Source organism: Numida meleagris, chromosome 6 (assembly GCF_002078875.1).
Source record: "Numida meleagris isolate 19003 breed g44 Domestic line chromosome 6, NumMel1.0, whole genome shotgun sequence".
Taxonomy (NCBI): domain Eukaryota; kingdom Metazoa; phylum Chordata; class Aves; order Galliformes; family Numididae; genus Numida; species Numida meleagris.
The window spans coordinates 40,399,469-40,421,475 of record NC_034414.1 but is presented as its reverse complement, the minus strand read 5'-3'; the positions used below and the strand labels follow the sequence as shown (position 1 = coordinate 40,421,475).

The 22,007-nt window shown below is 39.9% G+C and overlaps 1 protein-coding gene across 1 annotated transcript in view; it reads left to right on the top strand.

Moving 5' to 3' along the window:
* Positions 1-21,867, top strand: part of SPTLC2 (serine palmitoyltransferase long chain base subunit 2) — a 69,233-nt gene extending 47,366 nt beyond the window's left edge. The window contains exons 10-12 of the mRNA XM_021402452.1: positions 11,013-11,148; positions 11,865-11,994; positions 15,828-21,867. Coding sequence (XP_021258127.1) covers positions 11,013-11,148; positions 11,865-11,994; positions 15,828-15,947 — 386 coding nt within the window. The 3' untranslated portion in view covers positions 15,948-21,867. The remainder of the gene's footprint in view (positions 1-11,012; positions 11,149-11,864; positions 11,995-15,827) is intronic.

Sequence of the window (22,007 nt, the reverse complement as noted above, 5' to 3'; positions counted from 1 at the left end):
ACTGTATGCAGAAATATGTAGTGTTGAGGGTGGTAGGCAGCCTGTAAGTGAGGAGTAAGTACTTAAATCTTCATCTGCCACATGGTAGAGCAGTGACAGATGAAGATTTAGTTGAGCTAGAGTACACCCACATGTTACTTTTCTAGTCCCAGAATCCTGCTGTTAGCCATTGCTGCTTTTGATAGTTGTTCATTTGTATAAAAATGGCACAGAGTCTAGACAAAAAGATAACATTTGTAGTCTTTCTTAAATGGCTAAGGATTAATAATTTCAAAGTTTCATTGTTTATTAAACATCTCTAATGGAAAGCATATTTCTAATGGAATTTACTCCTTTTGAGTATTTATATCTATTACTACATATTTTGTTTATGCTGGTTTTAAGCTGGTAAACTTAGGAACTAACACTAGCCAGGTTTGAGGCTGAAGGGTCTTTTAGCACATCTTATTTTTGTGACTGTTGCATCAGTAGCATTGTACAGATTTACTCTCATCTCTTTAAAACTTGAGTTTTTGGACTGTTATAACAGTATTTTCTTGTAGAAAAGTTCTCTCCTGTAGCTTGGCAAACATTGGCTTCAATCAAGTCAATTGCTTTTTAATACTGCTTTTACTTAATTCCTTTAAATATTTATTCATGTTGGCCTCTAAGCATATGCTGTGTGTCAAAGTGTCTGCTCACATAACAAAGCTTGCTGTTTGAGGCAAAAGGTGCCTAATCAGATAACTGTAATACTGTCAAGACTGCTTGCATGAGTGACCATTTAAGCTGATTTTATTGCCATATTATGCAGCATCTTTTTTGTCGCAACTCTCTGAAAACCTTAGATCTGTTTGCCGCTGTAGAGAATTTACAGTTTAAATGATGCCCGGATTGGAGGAGTATGAAAGAATCAGACTTATCCTATTAATAAACATACTATCTTATTGGTTACAAAAAAAGGTAATTCTTCCTTACAGTGTTTTGAATGCACATGCAACCTGCTCAGTCAGGTTCTTTTGTGATCATCAGCACAGACTTTCCAGGAAACAGGGGAAGTGCCTCTGTTACAAGTCACCAAAGTTTTTGAAACCTCTTTCAAATTTGTATGTTTTGAAAGGAATTTCTTTAGCAGATCATATTTTTCCATTCACGTGAACAGATTCAGGTGATCTCTTTGTGGTGATAGCTGTATCTATGATGAAGCTCGTGGTGCTAATAGTCTGTCTTGGAGTTCTCTGAATGCAGTTGGGAGTTGCAAACAAAATCAGAAAGTTCAAATATAAAAGTATCCATCTGGTCTTTGAAATATGCCAAAAGCTTCAATCTCACCAGTATATGTAAACTCAGTGAGTACACAATACATGCACCCAGCTGTTTTTTGTCATGCCTTTTAACTCCACTGGAACTGTTTAGCTTAACAGCAAATACAATTACAGATACTTAGTATTAGCATAAGTTTTATTTCTCTGGGACCTTTCAATGCCAAGAACATGAGCCATAATTTTTCTTATTTTTCCATTTCTGAATCTCTGGCTTTGCTGTTGCTATTTTTTTAAATCAGATTTAACTGCTTTCTTCTCTCCTTTACAGAACTGAGCATTTTGCCCTCCACTGTCAGCACACTCCTGTAATCCAGGCAAATCCCCTGCATACAATTGTGTTACAAAACCATAGGCACGAAGTTAACTCAGAGTGGTCATGAGCCAAGCCCTCCACTGCAGCTCCTAAAATAAATTGCTGTTAATGCTGCTGCCATATGGCGGGCAAACATGAGCTCTCAGCAGTCTTTTGATTTCCGAGCTCATGCTTTCAAGTGTGCTGGCTCTTAAACAAGGCTTCATCTCCCACATTATTTGTAGTTTATCTCCTGAGTGGTGAACTCAGGAAGCATGCAAGTGTGTCAGAAGAATAAATAACTTGATTCAGCTGTCCACCCCGGTTAGCGGCTCCACAGTGTTGGGCTGTCTCCTGGCTGCACCCAGCAGGGCTCTGGCCCGGTGCGGTCTGGGCTCCAGGGAGTGCTGCTTAGGGTACAGCCGTGGAAGCTGAGGACTCCAGGCTCCCCCTGTGTAGCACTGGCCCCTAGCGGATGCTGCTGGACCCTCCATCACCTCGGGTTCACCATTAAAGCCTGCTTCCCATTTCCAAGTTGCTTTTAAACCCAAATAACCCCGCAGAGCTGTTGTTTCTCTCTTCTGACCATTTTGCTAAATACTGGCATTTTGAGCTGTTAAGCAGCAATGCACATCTGTGGCACTGAATTAAAGGATGATATTAATTACTTTCTTTTCAAAGTTTCTCATTGCTTTGGCAGGTTCTCTTGGTATTTGCCTGCGTAAACTCATGCTTAATAAAGTAACATGGGAGTATAGTTTTTCACCTTATATTTTTTAATGTGTCTGTCTGAAATCTCCAATCATTTAGTGTAATTGTATATAATACTTAACCAAAGACTTGTAATGAAAATCTGCAGACGACATCTGAAATGAAGGATGTAAAATTATTACTGCAAATATTGGCACCACTGCAGCGTTCATGAGTGCAAATTCAAAGGAGATGATTTCATCTGTGTGAAGCCACCTTGTTCCTAGAACTCAAACTCTGACGTGGGAAAAACATGTCAAAGGAGATGAGATCTGTATGTCATGTGTGATAAGATTTTCACTCTCGTTCTTTTTCATTAGCTTTTATAGTACAGTCTCAGGAAAACTTTGTTGTAAACTTTTATCTTTTTTCTAAGCTGTTGTAATTCTGGTTTGGGGTTGCTTTTGTGGGCGACTGAAAAAAGAAAAGATTGCTGTAAGGGAGTGACCATTCTGGCTTTGTGCAGGTGAGGACCTCGGGCAAGACTGATCACATCAGTCAGTCTTGATTTCTCTCCTTCTGCCTTGGGATGTGAGTTCATGTCGTCTTTCTGACAAATTATGTTAAAAACCTCTAAAATTAAGTCTATCTGATGAGATATTTACAAGCATAGTGTCCAGAAGACAACTTGACTTAGTATGTTAGCATTGCAAAAGATCTTCAAAAGCCCTCAGGAGGCAGCTTAGCTTCTGAAAGCTTAGCGGAGAATCTGTTAAATCAGCAAAAGAATATTGAGTTCCTGGTTGAGATTTGAAAAATGCTTGTTTCCAAAACAGAGTGTGTTGAATTATATCTTCCATTGAAACAGCCAACCAAAAGACAGAAATGTAGGGATAATAAACAGAATGGAAGTATAAGCCTTTGCAAAAACAAGGGGATTTTAATGTGGAAAAATTTACAAGCATGAATATATTATAGCATCACTCAGACTTGAAAAAATGAAGTTCTGGAGGATGATATATGTAACCAAGCTTTCATCACCAGCTTACGCAGTTAAATACTTCAAAATGTCAGAAACTACAGGTTTTCTGAAGTAGAAATTATTGCTGTCTGGCTTGCTGATAGAAACATAAATAGAAAGAAACCGGTTCTCCATATCTTTCTATGCTAATGAAATAATGTTCTGTCTTCAGTTGTTGATGCTGATGCTCTCAGAAAAACGAGGAATATTGCAACCTTATCCATATCCTTTCCAAGTAGCTTGTATTTAAACCACTTTATTTTCTGTTTGAGGAGCAGGACATGATGGCATTACTGTTCTGTCTTCATAATAGATTGTGGCAATTGGTTTTGTTTTTTTAGTGTATTTTCAGTGATGGATGGATATTCTACAATTTTTATGATCTTTTAGTATGTACAGGTTTGGTTTAAAAAAAAAAAATTCTAAGCTGTGTGATCAAGGATTTCCATAAAATTGGGTTGTAGGTTAGCCATGTCACTGTGGAATGGCAGTTAATGTTTCGGAACACAATCTTTCTACTAGTTCTTTTTATTCTATGCGAGGATATTGGAGGCCCAGTTGTTACCAACAGCAGTCACTAGGCATTACTATTTGTGTTACAGAATACTTTTCAGTGTTGCTTCCCAAAGAAGGAGATTGAGATCTACTTTTTCAGTGTTTTTTTATACGCACGCATTTCTTCTCCCCAGCTCCATAATCTGCATGAGCACTTTTATTTGACTGAGCACTTCTTTTTTTTTTTCCCCTAAGAAATGAAAAAATTAATTTCAGTCATGAGAAAGCATTAATATGGGGAGGAAATTTGTTTATTAAATTCTCTAGATAGATCATGGTCATCAGGAGAGGAGGAGGGCAAGAAACCTGTGCAGGTAAAGTCCTATAAAATCAATAGATGTCCTAGCAAACTGTTTCTGCAGAGGTCATTCTTACATAAGTATAGCTGTGATATTTTTCTCAGGATGAACTTACTCTGGGGTAAACTCCTTCCTTGACTGAAATAAGCCATACTAAGAGAAATGATTCTGCCACAAATGAAGGATGGTATATCTCTCAGTAGATGGTTTAAGGCTTCTCGCCTTCAACACCTCTGCACTAGTGTCAACGGTTTACGGGCGTTCAGCCCAGTTCCGTGATGAAGGGGACGGGGGATCCACGGGTCCACACCCTGTGAAAAGGGAAAAGGGAAAAAGGGGTAAGGAGATGGCCCTGAGAGCAAAGAACAGCGGCAACAATCTGAGGAGAAACAAACTAATTTACTAAATAAAATATCGGAATGCAAAACAACACACTAATACAATATAATTACAATTTAAGCTGATAAATCCAATACAGAGAGAGAGAATGTCCCAAAATCAAGGTAGGCCTTACTCTACTACCGATGATAAGACGGCTGGAGAGCGAGGTGCTGCCAAGACGAGAGACGGGCGGAAAAAGGGGACGAGGTCTCGTGATCTGCAAGTTTTTATACTGCGAGCTTTTATCTTTTCCCTCTGGCTGGAAAATGGTAACAGAGGAGCAAAGTACCGTGGGGAATGTAGTAGTCCTTCTCTTCTGAGGACCAGGTACATCCGCTACATGATGTTATGATGTGGAGTACCAGTAACCGAAAATCATAAAACCATGACAACTAGCAAGATATTGTAAGGTGGAATACACTTGAAATGCATGAAACAAGTTGCGTTAGAAATCTCATCTGCAAAAAATTAATGGAGAGTTTCTGTCTCTTGCTAAGATTAACATGCCCCAATCTTTACTTCTTTCTGGTAGTTTAAAATGTCCTTAATACGCTGCAGCCAATCTTCAAAATCTACTTGTTAGATGCATGCTGTTTCTTAGCAGAGGCAGCGTGCTGTTATTAGAGTGTATCATTGCAGGTTCTCAAAGAATTCTTACAAATACATACTAATAAGTGTTTTAATTCTGTTTATCACATAATAAAAATTGGGACTGTTCCATTTTGTTACAGCTTGAGCTGTTTCAGTGAGACTGAGTACTTGGAGCAACAAATATCTGTTGAAAGTGGAATAATTCTGCATGTACTGAACAGCAGTCTGTTCATATCCAGAGTTCTCTTTTTGTCTAAGTCTTTAATCATTAAAATTGAAGATGTGAGCCTACACCTAGTGTGCAAGATTGAGATATGAAATTGCTCAGCTTAATTTTGTTGTTCATGTTGGCAACGAAATATACATTGAATTAAGAATGCAAGATTAAAAGCGTGTTGAGCAGCTATAAAATCAGTTAATGATCAAGTATATAGTAATTTCATTATAGCTATCTGATGTGATATATTTTCCGTTGACTGATATCTCTTGATCAGTTAGAATTGTACTGGAGCTTTAGCATACTGGTAAGTTTCACTGCTCAGGAATTATTTTATAGGTGTGTTTTGCTATGTTGCTTTGAAGCCTCTATGTAAGAATTAATTGAAAATTTTAGCATTTAGCTTCCTTTTGTACTGTTCCACACATCTTTGTTTTAGATCCAGGTGACAGTGACCCCTAGTGTAACAATCAAATAAAATCCAGCTTGTGAGGTGGGTTTTTTTGTTTGTTTTGTTGGTTTGGGTTTTTTCGTTGGAGGGACTAGGTGTTGCTCACCCCCTACCTGAAGTCTGTTTTCTCCTCTAAGAGTGCAGTGTCAGTCAGTAGACAGTTTGGGTACGATGCAGCACGCCTTTTATTTCTCATGAAGCCTCACTAATGAAGTGTTGCATTGTTTGGAAGAGCAGATTTGTGACTGTTTTCCAATTACTGCCTTGAGATCATAAGAAGAGGGGAAAACGAATGTGTCGTAGTTGAACTAAATTTTCCCTCGGGTCCAGTACAATCTATGATAGCCTATTCGTCAGCCTTAATAGATGACAGGAGCACTACAGATATTAGATATTTTTAGTAGAGTTCTTACTACAAATTCTAGGGCTGCTTTGTTCTTTGTAGAAACTATTTTTAGCTTGAAATAAATTACTCAGACATAAAAGGGGTCCATCTTTTTACTTTTTTAAAGTATATTCATCCTCCCCATGCAAAAATTCTTGAGCAATTTTTATTAATCTGTTTTTTCACTAAATAAAGAGTTGTCCAAGAATCCTTGCAGTATTTGTTTAAGCATAAACTTCTGTGGTTTAAAGAGCAGCATGGCTAAATGGTTGTCACTATTTGTATTTAACCAACTGACTGGTGAACCACCCATTGCAAGAGTTTAGATTTGGTGTGGTGGAATGTACAACTTTTTTTATTTTTTATTCCACAGATAACTAAGATAAGAATCAACTTCTGCTTTAAAATTCTTGAAGAAATACTTGCTTGAGTATCTCTTAGATTGTTCAAATAAACATAAGCTATAGCGAAAACAATGTGAGCTGTAAAACAGAGGTAGTTGCAGTGATGATGTGTCATCCTTCTGACCTGTGGGAGTGTCCCCTGGCAAAGTTACTCATTTACTTTCCACCAGAGTTATGGCACATATTCATCTTATGTGTATTGGTTCAGCCCGTGGTACAAAACGCTTCTGTTCCAGTTAAATCAGGCTTCAGAGTTTCTGCATTTGATGGAATGGGCAAGTAATTTGCTTAGAGTTTAAAAATGTAAAAGCATGCATCTGGCATTCTTGGCTGTGTAGAGCTGATAGCAACCACAGTGCTGTGGGCAGCACAACGGCATGAGGGCAGTTTTTAGTAACTCTAAGTCCTGCTACTGTGTGAGTTCACATGTGGTTAGTAATGCTTGGGGCAGGGGGCTGCAGCTCTGTCCCGGCTATTCTCTACTTCTGCATTCAGTGTGTACAGCAAGCTGTCGGTATGGAAATGAGCAGAGTAGGTTTAAAGTGACTGATGCCATGGTGGACTGGTATTAGGTTGTGTCAAGTAAAAGCACATTCCTCTTCTCTGTCAGCAATAAATGTTGAGCTTGTTTTAACTACGTGAGCAAAGGCAATTATTCCATTTTTTCTGTTCTTGTTTCTTTCTCTGCTGAATCCACACAACTACAGCTTTGAGCTGAGGGCTGTAAAGGGGGTATGTTCCTTCTCCTTTGATGGTGTGTGACCTTTACTTCTAATTGCATGGTAGCATGTTCTTTAGGGGGATAGATGTAAGGTTTAGATTAAATGATGTCCTGACTGCTATAAGTGTTTCACTAAATTGCAGGAGCAATCTTGTTAGGACTGCAGTAAACTTGTAAGAAGGTACAAAAGCAAAGGACAAGTTATTAGCTAATACTCCTAATTCCGGCATAGGTCTGTCAGTAGCTAGTTAAAGCTATTTACAGGGCCCATAAGGGACTTGAGATCAGTTGCTGTGATAAGGGGTTCTAGTTTTCCAGCCTTTTGAAGAATTCAATTCCAGTAATCCTCTCTTTCTTTCCTCCCTGAAGGTCATCGCATTCCAGTTTCCTAGATTAAAGGATGTTACCAGAACAGTTGCACAACTCCTGTGCAAGAACAATTGGCAAGGGTGGTGTCTGAGTAGGCCTTTTCTGAGTGATCTTAAAACGAAGCTGCACACTGCCAAGAAAGCCAGCTGCTGGAGGAGTGTTACAGGCCTGGCAGTCTTTCTAGGCCTTCAGATGAGCAGATGTGGATAGAGCTCTGAGCTTTAGAAAACATCTGGGTTGGGAAGGGGTTTTTGAAGTCCTGTATGAATGCCTGAACATGGTTTGGGAGGGAGTGGGATTAGCAACACTGGTACCTGGTCACTGCTGTCTCCAAGCACTGCGTGCTTCAACTTTGTGCTCATGGAGCCCATAGGAAAAACTGTAGTAGCAGTTAACAGCCTGTTACACCAGTGGGGCTGAACTTCTGTACGTATTAACAAAGATAAAGCAAAAAACACACATCCAGTCTTAATATTGTAAAAACATACTTAAATAGCATGTGATATACCTCTTAGAATCATAGAATCCTTGGAGTTGGAAGGGACCTTTAAAGGTCATCTAGTCCAGCTCCCCTGCAGTGAACAGGGACATGACCAACTAGATCAGGTTGCCCAGGGCCTGATCCAGCCTCACCTTCAAAGTCTCCAGGGACAGGGCATCAACCACAACACTAGGTAGTTTACCTCTTCCAGGGCCTCACCGCCCCCACTGTAAAAGACTTCAAGTGCAGGATTTTATATTGGTGTAGAAGACTAAGCTCGCTGATGTGCAGAGGAGAGGAGCTGCATATGGTGCAGGAAGAAGGGAAAGTGGAGGACAAGGAACCTTTGCCAGGTTCTCGTTCACACTATCTGCGTGCTCGGCTTTGTTCACCGCAGCTGCCATTCTTTCTCAAAGCTGGTAATGATGTGTAGTTGGTACTGAGGAGACTCCGCTGGATATGCTGTTATGATCTCAGTAATTTTGTTGTGGTCATGTCATGGCAACAAGGTTTTAGAGAGAGAATCATTTAATTAAACTGATGGCTCTGGAGCAGAGTAAAAGCTGACCAGCTTCTCAGACCACAAGCCTGTGAAGAATGCAGCTGTCTGTTGCTGTAGTAGGTGCTTATGTGTCTGTAGAGAACTGGGCATGAAACTCATTTACATCTCAAAGCACTCTTCAATCTGTAAGGACAAATCTAGAATCATAAACTCATTTTATGAGAAAGAGTTTATGGAAGACTGTGAAGCAGTTGCCAACTACAAATTAAGGTTGCTTTTTCATCTTTAGCCTGGAAGGTTCCTGGCAATTTGGAAAACTATGAAGGTGCGGAAGTTTCATCTCCTGCCTTGGTGTACTGTAAACTCCATGTTGTGTGGTATGGGAGAATCTGCATTCTTGGCTGTGGGAGAGGGGCAGATCACAGCAGTTGCATCCAGCAGTGTGTGTTATCTCACTGCTCCTGCAGCTGTAAAATTTCATGTTTATTTTGATAGAGTGATAAATCACTGACATTAAATGTTGTCAGAAGTTATGCATTTCTGTACAGGGACAAGCAGATGCAGCTTTCTCAGGAGGTACCATGGTAGCATTTTTTTTCCCTTGCATATAGGTTGCTCTTCTGAGCTGTCCTTAGACATTTGTGGTTTTATTGATTGCCTGAACAATAGAAATGCAAGTAATGCCATTTGGCCTACTATCTCTTGTCTCCTGGACTAGGCCTAGTTTGATTCTTTGTTCTTGGGGTTTTTTGTTTGTTGTTTTAGGGTTTGGTTTTGTTTTATTTGTTAAACCTCACATTGCAGGCTGGGGTGCTTAAATAACCAAGTCCTTAGTAGAAAAACATAGGAAGAAGCTGAATCTCAGCTAGAAGATCTCATCTAATGTGAGCCAGTTACAAAATAAGTTTCATAAGCACAAGATGCGTTTTAATGAAGTCTTGCTGGTTTGAGGGGAAGAAGGGAAGAAAAATTAAGCTTCTCTAGGAGATAAAAGACTAAGAAAGCAAGCTGTTAACAGAGGAGAAGGGATGTCTTAAATGGCAGCAAGTACAATTAAAAGTACCAGCAAGTTTTGCAAACTTAACAGGTTTCATTCTTTTTTCTTATACTTCTTTGATGGGATTTCGCCTTTGATTGCATGGTGGTGGGTGGAATGTCTGATACTCTTGGCTACAAAAACTGTATAGGTTCTTAAAACTACATTTGTTCTGGCTTGGAGCATAGCTGTGTGGGTGTGAATGTTTCTTTAAGGTTTGGCATTCCTTTTGGGTAATCACCTTATGTTATCTACAACTTTAAAGGGGGCTATTAATATCTAGCAGCCAACTTCACTGTGGCATACATCAGCACTGCTGTAGATTTAGTGCTTCAGTATATGAATTACTCATTTGGTGAAGGTGGTGTCTGGATGATCAGTTATCAAAAAAAACACTGTGTGGACCAGAGACAAGCAATTATGTTACCTATCATAGTCTCGTCAATGGCATACTGTTGAATCACTTAAGCATGTTAGAATACTAGCAAATCAGAAATGCATTATTGTCAACTGCTTAGGTGAGATGGTACGGATTTTTTCTTAGGCAATACAGAAAAATAGTACATAGTGCTACGTTAGAATTTAACTGATAAATAGGTTGTTCCATGCATATCTGAGTAGCTGAAATATTTGAATTTTACCAGCAATCTAATGTCCTGTGTACTAATTTTTCCAAATGTCCAAAAAATCAGTTCAGAATTGGCTGATTACACGATAAATTGGCTGCTGCTGCTTGTGCAAAATGAGCTGGATTATCAGAGGTAATCTGTTTAATTTAAGCCCAGCTCAGTTTCACTGAGAAAAGTTATGGAGCAGCCACTTGATCAGTTCAGCAGGCAGATCTAAGAGGAAAGTGGTAATTCTGTCAATACAGACAGGCAGGAAAATACATGGTGAACAGCCTTAGCTGATTAATATTCGTTAACTATTCAAACTGTAAGCAAACCGTTCTTTAACATGCAGGTATCAGTGAATTTTGAGCAAATTTTGCAACTTGTTTAAAAGCAAATTACTGTGCTGTTTTGCCAGCTTTGTATCTCTTGATACAATTCAGATCTGGAAAAATTTAGGGGGGGTGGATTTGACAATTATGCTTGTCCTTCTCCATCCAGCAACAGCATTATCAGAAAATGAGCAATTAATCTTCTTGACAAGAGAGAGGATTCAGTTTCTTCTAGTTTGCGTTTAATTTTAATGCTTCTGTATGCACAACTGGTGCATTTGTAATCTGTACCTTAGCAAGAGATCTTGTGCTGCAGTTACACATGTGGTTTATGACTGAGTCTACTGTTTTATCTTAATTTCTTTTCTAGGGAGAGAGTGTGTGCAGCAGCTAGCAGAGAACACAAGGTATTTCAGGAGACGACTGAAAGAGATGGGCTTTATCATCTATGGTAATGAAGATTCCCCTGTTGTGCCTCTGATGCTGTACATGCCAGCAAAGATTGGGTAGGTTTAACAGAAAACTGTTTTGTCCATCTGCTTTAAAGTTAGCATGCTACAAGAATGTTAAGGCTTTTCTAAATGTAAAGAAAGACTGGTTTGAAACATGGCATCTAGTGGCAAAGCTTGTTCTTTTTCACATATAAAGAGATTTATACACCTTTCTTAAAAATGTTTGCCATTAGATTAGATGATCTTTATTTTTGCAGTTTGAGTGTTCCCATGATAAGAGCTTAAACAAAGTGGTATATCCTGTGGCTCTGTAATGTGCCTCAGTTGAATTTAATTGGTAGAAACAAACAATTTTGAAATAGCAGAAGCATTTATTTTGGGGTATTGCAGCAGGGGGGCATTCCTCATATAGTCAAACTTCTGAGCCTTAGTTCCTGTTTCCTATCAGAAGGATTTTGAAGCTTAGGTTACAAATCCATTTAGAGAGTGCCTGCTAAAAGACCAGCCTCTGCCACATATAATCTTTCAGCTTTGTTAGAACTTAATACAGTGAAAGCTTTTGAGGAAGACCACCTTGGGATTGAATTAAAGAGAGCCTTTGTGATTAGATGTTCTACCTCTACAAGAAAGAACTGGAAGCTCCAACTTGTGGTGTTACAGGCTTGTTTAACAAAGACATGTAAGGGTAAATGTACTAAGACCTTCATGCTGTCACTGCTCTATCTCCAGTGGTATCATTGTGACCAATTTTCCTTGTGGTTTTTTGGCAGTGCATTTGGGCGTGAGATGCTAAAGCGGAACATTGGTGTTGTGGTTGTGGGCTTCCCTGCAACTCCCATTATTGAGTCCAGAGCCAGATTCTGTTTGTCTGCAGCTCATACCAAAGAGATGCTTGATACGGTAAGTGTCTCATCTTGTCTCTGTCTTGCTCATGTCTTCTGTAAACAAAGATAACAATTCTAGTTTTTGTGGTGTTTTTTTGTTTTGTTTTTTAGAATGGTTCAGTGCTCAGTGTGCAATTTAAGTCTAATGTTCAAAGTTGTCTGTAATAGAGTGGGCACCATCTCATTCCTTTCTCCAACAAAGCAGATCAGCTGTCTTCAATAAATTTCAGGGACTTTTTGTCATTTCAAATATGCAAAAGAGATGGTCTTATTCCCTTGAGGCACTGTTTTCTCCCTCCTTAAATGGGAACATAGTGACATTCTCAATTAGCTCTGTGAAAGGTCATGGTGATTGGAAGAGGTACTTGAGGAAGGATGAGGAAATGATCAGAGGAACTGCGGGCTGGACAGCCTCACCTTGATCCTTGGGAGGATCTTGGAAAAAAAAAAAATCCTTGAAACTATTTTCAAGCCTATTACGGACAAGAAGGTGGTTGAGAATAGTTATTGTGGAATTATGAAGGAGCAATTGTGCCCAGTGTCCAGGTATGATCAGGTGGAGGCACTTTATAACATGAACAGCAAATAAGAGTTGTAGTATAAGGAGCCACTTACCAACATATCAACAAAGAAAAAATAGTTTTAAGCTTTTAATCCTTAGCTGCCACACAGTTTCTACGTCAGTAGCTGAAAATGGCCCCTGTTGATTTCAGTTTTGCTAGGAAGAGTAGTAAGGCAGTGATGTGTAGAGTTTGGTATGTATATCAGGTGCAGCTCTGTATCAGTTAAATAACCTGCCCTATATCTGTGATGCTGTACTTTTTGCTTCCAAACTGTTTCTGCCCTGTAAGACCTGAAGGATTCCACCCTGACACACCAACAGCCAGCTGCTAAAGGGATTCCTTCACAGCTACTTGTCCTGTTACTTTTCCCCTAATTATACTAATTAAATTGTTTCTGTTCTAAATAATTCTGAAATGCTATTTTTGGAGAACTCTCTCCTTCTCTCACTTTTTTTCCGTTGTAAAATGAGTAATATTAGATTTAGATTACTTGGAGCATAGCAGTAGAAGTACATTGACACAAATGGGGGAGCAATAACTTCTGACCAGGTAGAGATGGGAGAATGAATGGGGAAGGGGTGGAAGGAGGGGAAAAGGAAAAAACTGTAAGTCTCTGAAATCATGTTCCTGCAAACTGAACTGCAACTTAAACTGTGCAAACTTGATGTTCTGATGCTATCTAAGCAATCACACCATCTTGCTGTCTGCTAGTCTGTATTCTCGTAGTGACTAACTGGAGTCTTTACCATAGCAAGGTTGTTTCACAGGGTGTTTATAAGCAGTATACTTAACTCTCTTCCAGAACTTATCTGCAGTTTTTTTAACTCTGCTTAAAAAAAAGCCCACTTTTCCTATCAGTCTACTTACATGTCTTCTAGCTTTCCAGAAAATATTTCAAGTTTTGTGCATTTAACTCTACATGCATTTAACTGCATTTAACTCACTTCTAGAGTATATCTCTAGGTGCTAAATGCTCCAAACCAAGGGAAATGCTTGTTTAATGTGTTAGGGTTTGTCTGCCTAAGAAAATTAATCCAGGACAAAATGTATGAATTTTGAAGTGAATGAAGAAATCTTGATTTTTAGCTTGGTATGTGAAGGCTTTGTTCCAAGTTGGCCTAAACTGCTTCAAAGTTTGAAGTGACTGCATGCCCTGAACCGGGAACACTGGCAAGTGAAGTTAATAAGTAGCAAGTCTTTGGGACAGTGATTGTGTTCTGCTTTTCTGCTGACACAGTGAAGCAGAATCAGTTTCGGGCAGCTAGTAATTGAGACAACAGTGCTGAACTGTAGCAACAATATCCCAGAGGAAAAAAAAAATGAAGTGAGTAGAAGTGGAGAGAGCTGGTACAGTTTCCACAAGTCAGTGGTAGAGAGAGCTTTGTAGCCCATCCATGTGTGCGTGGATACCAACTAATGGTGTCATTGGGGCATTTTTTGTAAACAAAATTAATCCGAGTACAGAGCATGGAGAAGAGAAGCTAGTCTTATAACTGCTGATATTGTAATGCTTCCTTGTTCTTATTAAATAAAACCATGTGATGGGGAACAGTTCTCAGTTACAATTTTAACCATTTTATGTAAATAAAACTTCCTTGCCTGAAAATATTTGGCTCAGGATCAGAGTGAGGTCCCTCATAACCTGCATCCCTGTGGGTTGGTGCTTTCTTTTTAGTGATGAAAAATATGTATTACTCTCTCTTGAAATCAGAGTTCACCAATGCCATTTCCTTTGTAGTTTTGTTAGTCACGTGGCTTTTTTTTTGTTTTAAATTAATAAAATCCTAAATCTGCATTCAAGAATAACAGTTAACAGATTCTTTCAGCAGAAATTAACCTTAAATTGCTTCCATATGGGGTCCTTACTTTAAGCTCTGGCAAACTGTGCCCACGCTCTTGTTTGGTTTTGTTTTTACTGAGGTCCAACTTCTGGTCTTGTCATTCCCCCAGATTTTAGAACAGAGAGTTTCTTGCTGCCAGATATAACAAGCATGAGGGGCCATTGTTTAAAGAAGTGAGAACTTGGACTATTCATCCAGGAAGGAAAAGCATGTAGGGATATTAACCTCCATTTGCCAGCTATTCTCAAGAGACAGGCATTTGACCCAGAACATGTTAAAACTGGAGCGTTGTCGTTGAATTAGTGGGGTTCTGAAGGAATGCTGAATGTACCTAGCTGAACAAATCTAAAATTGAAGGGGGTGCAGAATGCCAACCTTGGGAGTTCAGAAATCTCACTTAAGTTGGAAGTCATCTTCTGCACAGATCTTTGTCACTCACCGTGGATAAGATAGATAATTAGCATGACATACTGTTGCACATTTGTCTGCAGCAACTTACTTATTTTGACCACCTTGTTCCAGGGGTGGTCTCCAGAGAAGTAGAAGCTTGAAGTTTGACTTCTAACAAATCCTACTGTGAGCCAATGTCTTATCAAAGAGATTGCATTATTATCTGAGCAGGGACTTTCCTCATTTCTTATGCTAGCAGGTGCTGAGAACTTCATATGATTTGCATTCAGGTCATATGGTGAAAGGATTTGCAAGCTCATTAGCGATGTTCTTGGCCACCAGTTGGCTAGGTGTTGCCTTTATGGCTACAGTCAGAGAAAGCTTCTTTCCAGGCAGGAAAAAAAAAAAAAACGCTTGGGATCCTACCCAGAATGTCTTCTCATTCCTTGACAAAAATATCCCATACAATATTTTTTGCATCTCTACTTGCACATGGACAACTAAATTTAATCAAATATAGATATTTAAAAATGCATGAAGAAAAGCTGTTAGCATAAAATAGCAGGCTGTTTTTCACACTTGCAATTTAAAAATTATGGTATTTCAGTAGTAGATAGTATACCAACACATACAATATTTTCATACTGAACGATAAAATAAGAGGTGTCAAACCTCCGAGTACATTTTCCTGTTTCAGCTATAGTAACCTCCCTAGAAAGGGGAGAACACTTTTCTCAGTTGATCTGTGTATGGACAGGTATGGCGTTAATCAGGCTGACAGTGAAAATTAGGGTAGTACTGCTGGCTGCTATATTCATGCTTTGGAGTTAGAATAGTCAGGTAGGTGCAGGGTTGCTCTTGGTTAAATTACTTGTGCCACTCACTTGGTCTGGAGGCTTCAAAATACTAAAAAAAAAAAAAAATAAGTTGTGCATACCTGAAGCTACATACTTTTAGCCTAGTAAGTTCCCACTTGGTCTGTGGGCATGCGAAAAGGAAGGTATGCTGTCTTGCATCTGTATCTCCTGCTGATAACACTGTGGTCTCTTTCTCAGGCTTTAAAAGAAATCGATGAAGTTGGGGACCTTTTGCAACTGAAATATTCCCGTCACCGTTTGGTACCTCTCTTGGACCGGCCATTTGATGAGACTACATATGAAGAAACAGAAGACTGAGCTCCCTCCATGTGCCTTGGTGGGAGGGACACACCCCGTGGGACACTCTGTAGCATGCAGGCTGCAGTCCATGAACAACACACTTCTGACTGCTTAGCATAAAAGACATTTCCTCACAATACTGAAGTGGCCACATCAACTCTAAATGACATTTTGTAAATAGAGAGAGGAGAAGAAAAAAAACTTTGATTCATGTCTCTTCAGGGTCTGGCCCTAGAGGTGCTCGGCTTTATTCTTCCTGTTGCTTTATTTATTTATCTGTCTCAGTAAGTTCATAGCAACCCACATTGGCTGTGGCTGATCAGCTCAGACTTTGTGTGCACCGATAGCCTCCTAGATGCTGGCTGAGATGTTGCGAGCATGTGTGATGCTGGCATGGCAGCATTTCCAGTGTCACTGCTAGGTGTCTGAACTTGCAGTAAGGGGTGAGCTGACCTGTCTGTTGATTGGAGACTTCCTAGAGAAACTGTTGATTGCTAACTCTGACATATTTAACAAGATTGATAATCAACCAAAGCTTTTTTCTTTTGCAGTTATTTAAAACTTGAATATAGCTTTTTTTAAATAAATGTGTTGCTGACATGTCACTGACAGAACCATTGTTCCCAAACATTTAGTTTTACAAACCACAGGCAGCAAGACTTCAGGGGCTCTAACATACTTTTCCTTCCCAGTATGGATACCAGATTGCCTCCTGGTTTTGACAGTAATTGTCATCTTCATATAGGGTAAGTGATGGAGAGATGTTGTTGTTGTTGTTAGTGAATTTTAAAATGGGGATGATTTGTCTTTTGTCTGACATACTTCTGTTTAAAAAAAAAAAAGTAGTTTTAATGTGTATTGCTTTCTTGGTTTCTCATCTTCACATTACTTTGTCTTTTGCTTTAGAACTATTATAAAACCATGGACAAGCATATCTAGTAGCTGCTAGGTTCTAGAAAGATGTCCTTGGAATTAAGTAAACTACAGCAAGTGTTCTGCTTCCTGTTAAGACTAGGGCCTCTGAATAAGCAGACCTACACAATGGATTAGAACCACTTATCTCATGCAGATCTGTGAAAGAATGCTACCCTCTACCGCACTAATTCACTGTTTCTTGTCATGTATGAGATGTTCTTGTTGTGCAAGGCTTCTATGCAAAGAGTATGAACAGCTTGGATCTGTATCAAATGCTTCAGCTAGCCAGCAAAGTCTCAGTTGGTAGCTGCATATCATGTCTATATAGGCCTTCCTTGAAGAGCAAATGTCTTCACAACTGCAATTAGTTTGAGATTATTACTTTTTTGTATTTCTGTTACTGTGAGGTCAAATCAATGTTCACTGAGCCAGTTGCTGTTCAGAATCTTTTTTTTCCAAATTCCACACTGTCCTACTCTGATCAAAGTTTTGAATAGCCATCTTTGCTTTAGCACACCTTGGAAATGGTCTGTAATGTAGTCATTGCATCTTGAGTTCTTTCAGTGAACAGAATGAGTTGTTGAAGTAATACCAAAATATTACAACCAGGATCAGTTGCAGTATAGTTTTTGGTGTGTTTTTTTTCCTTTTTACACACTCATTTCTTCCAGAAGAAATCTGGAAAACTAGTAATGCTTTAACCTTGCAAAATTTGGGTTTGGGTTAGCACAGTGTTCTTTGCAGGTGGTTGCAGAGGTTTTTAAACAAATTTTTCATCTTAAAGCTAAAGCAGAGTGCAGTTCAAAGTAATGTGGTGGTTATATAAGTTATGTTCACTCTTGCAAGTAACAGGGAAGGAGCTCTTTGGTCTGTTCTGCAAATACATCTTGTTGATTAAAGCAGAATTGGTTTCTCTTGTACATAATATCTTTGCATCTTTATAGATCTTATTATATGTTAATGTAGCTGAAATTAGAAACATTGTTTTGACTTTTACCATTGCATTTCAGAAATTTAATTAGATGAGAATTAAAACTGCTTTCAGAATAGGTTTGGGTTAACCACTTCTGTTTCAGTCCCCTAATGCTGATTTGCTGGCCTTCTGGAGCAAGGTGCGTGTGCAGCCCAAGAAGTCTGTAACCTGCATGTGCAGCCTTGCTAGCTGTGGAGTAATCTCATTTGTTCAGCCACAGAGGAAACTGCAGTTACATGATCTTACTTTAACTTTTGACCTTTCTCACCTGCGTTCTGCCCAGGACAAGCTCTAACATTCCAGCAGATGACTTGCTTTCTGACTTGAAGCAGCTTTACCTCAAAGAATTGTTCTTTTCCTTTCTTGGTTGTAGCAGGGAACAAGAGGAGGTCAGTGCAGGAATCCCCCTTCCTGACTCCAGTCCTGATACTGTTGACTCAGTTGTGGAACAGCTTGAGCTGACAAAACCGACTCAGAGACATAGGCCATGAGTCAGCAGGGAGCTGTTTCGAGCCTTCTGAAATGTACAGCATGCTTGTATCCGCAGCGTGGTCAGCCGATTTGAACCTTGTGATGTGTTAAGTTAGAGGTGGGTTACAACAGATACTACAAGTCTTAATCTTGTTTCTGAGATTCAGTTTTAGGGAAGCTTATTTTTTGGACAGGAGGAAGATGGCTGAATAAATCTCAATAATTCAAATAACTGCTATGTAATGCATCTGGAACTGTTAGTGTTTTAAAATTATAAGTCACCATGTTGGGGTTTCACTTGTGCTTGCTTGAGGAGATAGTGTTCATGCTAAACTTCAGCCCTTTAGTATATTTCTGCTGTGTTATGCTGTCTGCATAGGACTTTGAATTATGGGTTTCAACGACATTTCAGAAATCATTTAGGCAGTTAGTAGCACTTGCAAACTGCTTGGTTACATTTCATTGACATGTTCTTTTGGGAAAGCAACATTTCCCACCCTAATATCCCCAGGAGACTGTTATTCAGGGGAAGCTGTTTTGCCGAACTCTGGTACCTGATAAAACTGTTTCTGAAAAGTAAGAAGTTTAGCATAGAGCACTTTTGTGTAAGCAATTCACCGAGCATGAAAGCCAGGAAAATCATTTCACACCTATTGAAAAACTCTGCTCCCACAGGTGAAGGAGCAGACCACGACTGATTTGTGGTAGGCAAGCCTACAGCATGCACACTGTCACAGTGGTGTATAGGGAGGATTGCTGATCTGACATTTATGTACTGGCTAGAAATCTGTCTCCATTCATTTCTACTGTTAGGACAAAAGAAAAGAACCAATCTTGAGAGATCACAAAGGAAGAAAAGCTACTTGAGAAATAGACTCCAGTCCCTGCCAACTTCTCTGAGACATTCTAATTGAAAATGACTCCTGGTATTTCTTAAGAGGGACAAAATTCAAAAGAAAATGAAGGCTGCTTTTGAACAAAGGATTTTACCCTGTACTGTACATTGTCTAAACTTATTCATAAATATACAATAGTTACCTTTCCCATACCTCTCTAAAGAACTTGGCAAGAAAGATTTTGCCTCTGCTGAGCTGAGTGAAGAGTTCAGAAGCATTATTGGTTTTGAAGCTGATGGTCATATTCTTTTAAGAAAATAGAGACTCTTACTACCCAGCATCAGTGAAGAGTGAGAGATCTGCTGTTTGTTAGTATCTGGCCTTCGCCAGTCAGAGACCTTTGTCTTAAGGAGCCTGATTCATAATTTTTCTAATTCTTCTTTAGTTCTTTAGCAGAGTGGAAACAAAGTAGGGTGTTTTTTTGTTTGTGTTTGTAACCAAGTATTCAGGGCTGCTTTTTTTGTTTTTTTGTTTTTTATACAAGACATGAACTTATGTATAATATGTGTATAAGATGTATTTAACTCTTTCTGTATTTTTTCCTCTTTGACGTAGTATCTTCAGAGCCATTCTGGTTCTTGGTTTGATGGTGTAGTATGCTTCTGCTTTAGGCAAAATCTCAGGAGTGAACCAACCAAGCATCTTAACATGATGAAGTCATTCAGTGAAGGAATTGCATCATCTGTCCTCTTTTACTCTTTTTTTAAGAATGCAGAAGTGGATCCTGCTGCACCTTCACATAGAACAGGAAAGGGGAGTGTTCCAGTGAAATCAGTGATCCAGCCCTGTGCTGTGTGGATGAAGGAAATCTGACTTCCTGATACAGCGAGGGTGGAGAAAGGGGTGGTCAGTCATCAGTAATTCTCAGCTGTACAGGGATCTGTCATGAGTACTGGAACAAGGATCCTTAAGGTAGGAATGCAACTTCCAGTGCCCCAAAGGGATACTTCTCTAAAACTTTTCCATACCAAGTAATCAAATATTTCCTCTCCTGTGCAAATATTTATTTCATTACCTCCAAAGCATCCTTTACTTATTCCTGTTTTCTCGACAGAAGCCATTTTATCTATTCAGACAGATCATAGGAGAGGTTAGAGGAAAGCCGTGAGCATGAGCTATTTCATGTGAGAGAACAGTTTGCGGCATTGTATCTGGAGTGCATAAGCTCCCTCAGTTTGTCGCAGAATTGAACTTGTGCAGATTTATTCCATTGTAAACTGCTCAGTGAAAATGGCTGCAGTTCATACCCAGCCTGTGAAAGCCAGGCTCACTGGGGTCTGTGTGGGTTGCAGCTTCTGTCTGGAGCTCAGAGGTGGTTGTGATCTATTCTAATGGTGGTGAAGCACTGAGCTGTCAGTGAATGCCTCATACTCGCCCCGCAGCAGGGGAACTGCTTGGCTTCAGTGCTGCACCTGGTGTTGGACCACCAGCTGGGAAAGCACCAGGCGTATGGCTTGTGTTACTTGAGCGTGGTTTTAAGAGGAAGAAAATGAAACCCAGAACCTCACATGTCATTGTGATGGCTTGTGTTCCTGCAAGCATTCCCTGTCTTGCAAGTGGTTTGCCTGTTCAAGGGCTGGGATGTGAATTTAGAGCACAGCCATGTTTGTGAGTGCTGTGCTGTGCTTTATTTTTGACTGAGGTGTTTGGTGCAGACACTGCTTACATCCCCAGAAGGAGCAGGTGTAGGAGTTGACGACTGTGGTGTGTGTTGAAGGCCTTAAACTGTGACTCTTGGTATGAAGAATTAAATTTAAAACTGACCTTGAAAGATGCAGTGGATTTTAACCCAGAGAAGAATACTCTGTGCTCTTAGCTAAGCAATATGTGCTTCTGTTTCCTTGAGGGAGAGGTCCAGCTCTGCTTTCTGAGCCCAGCCAGTAGCTGCTGAGGAGCAGGGAGATGTCTACTGACGGCCAAAAACAGTGCAGCTCTGCACTAATGTTCACATGTAGCAAACATTGGTGACTGACCCTGGGCTGCTGTGAGCACGAGGATAACTGAGAGGGGTGGGGATGTCAGCAGTAGCAGCAGCTTGCAACGATTTGAGGAGGTGACCGAGTCTTACCTGAGATTGTCACAGGTTGGTGTAGTTCCAGAAATACCCTCGGTGATGTAAAATGTGCACCAAAGCAGCTGATTTTTTTTTTTGCCAAATTTCATGCTGTCCTGACAGCGTTTCTGCTACCCCCTAATGATGTACTGAGCTAACTACAGCCCAGCCTTCTGCTATTAGAACAGCGAGAGAGGTGAGCAGCACTGGAGCCTGAGGCTTTGGGCTGACGGCCCAAAGCCAATGGTGGCCCACGTTTCCACGAGCCCTGGGCAGCATTAGCGAGTCACGGCACTTAATTCTGAATTGCACTGTGTTCTTATGCCTCTGTGTTGCTATAATGTACATATCTATCAGATTCTTTTGTAGATAAGACATTTTAGATAAAAAAATTTTTAAATGGGCTCCCCCCCAAATATTTTATGCCAGATGTCTAGTTTTTTTTACACTGGGGATTAACATGAGGTTGGATGCTCTGTGGGCAGGGAAAGGATAAGTGGATGGTACATTGGCTTTAAAAAGGTAACAATGCATGTTTTAAAAGAAAAATGGAGGAAAAAAAAGTGCTTGGAAAAAAAAATCCATTCAATTGTATTCTATGTTCTGCATAATAAAGAGTTTAGAAAGAAAGCCTCCGCTGTGCTCTTCGTTAATGCCGTCCACAGGGCTAGGTGAGCTGGGAGCTCGGAGGGAGCAGCGCTCTCTTCGCACCGTCCGTGCCCGTGCGGGAGCCCTTCCCGGGGGCGGCGGCTGCTCCGGGCCCCCTCCGC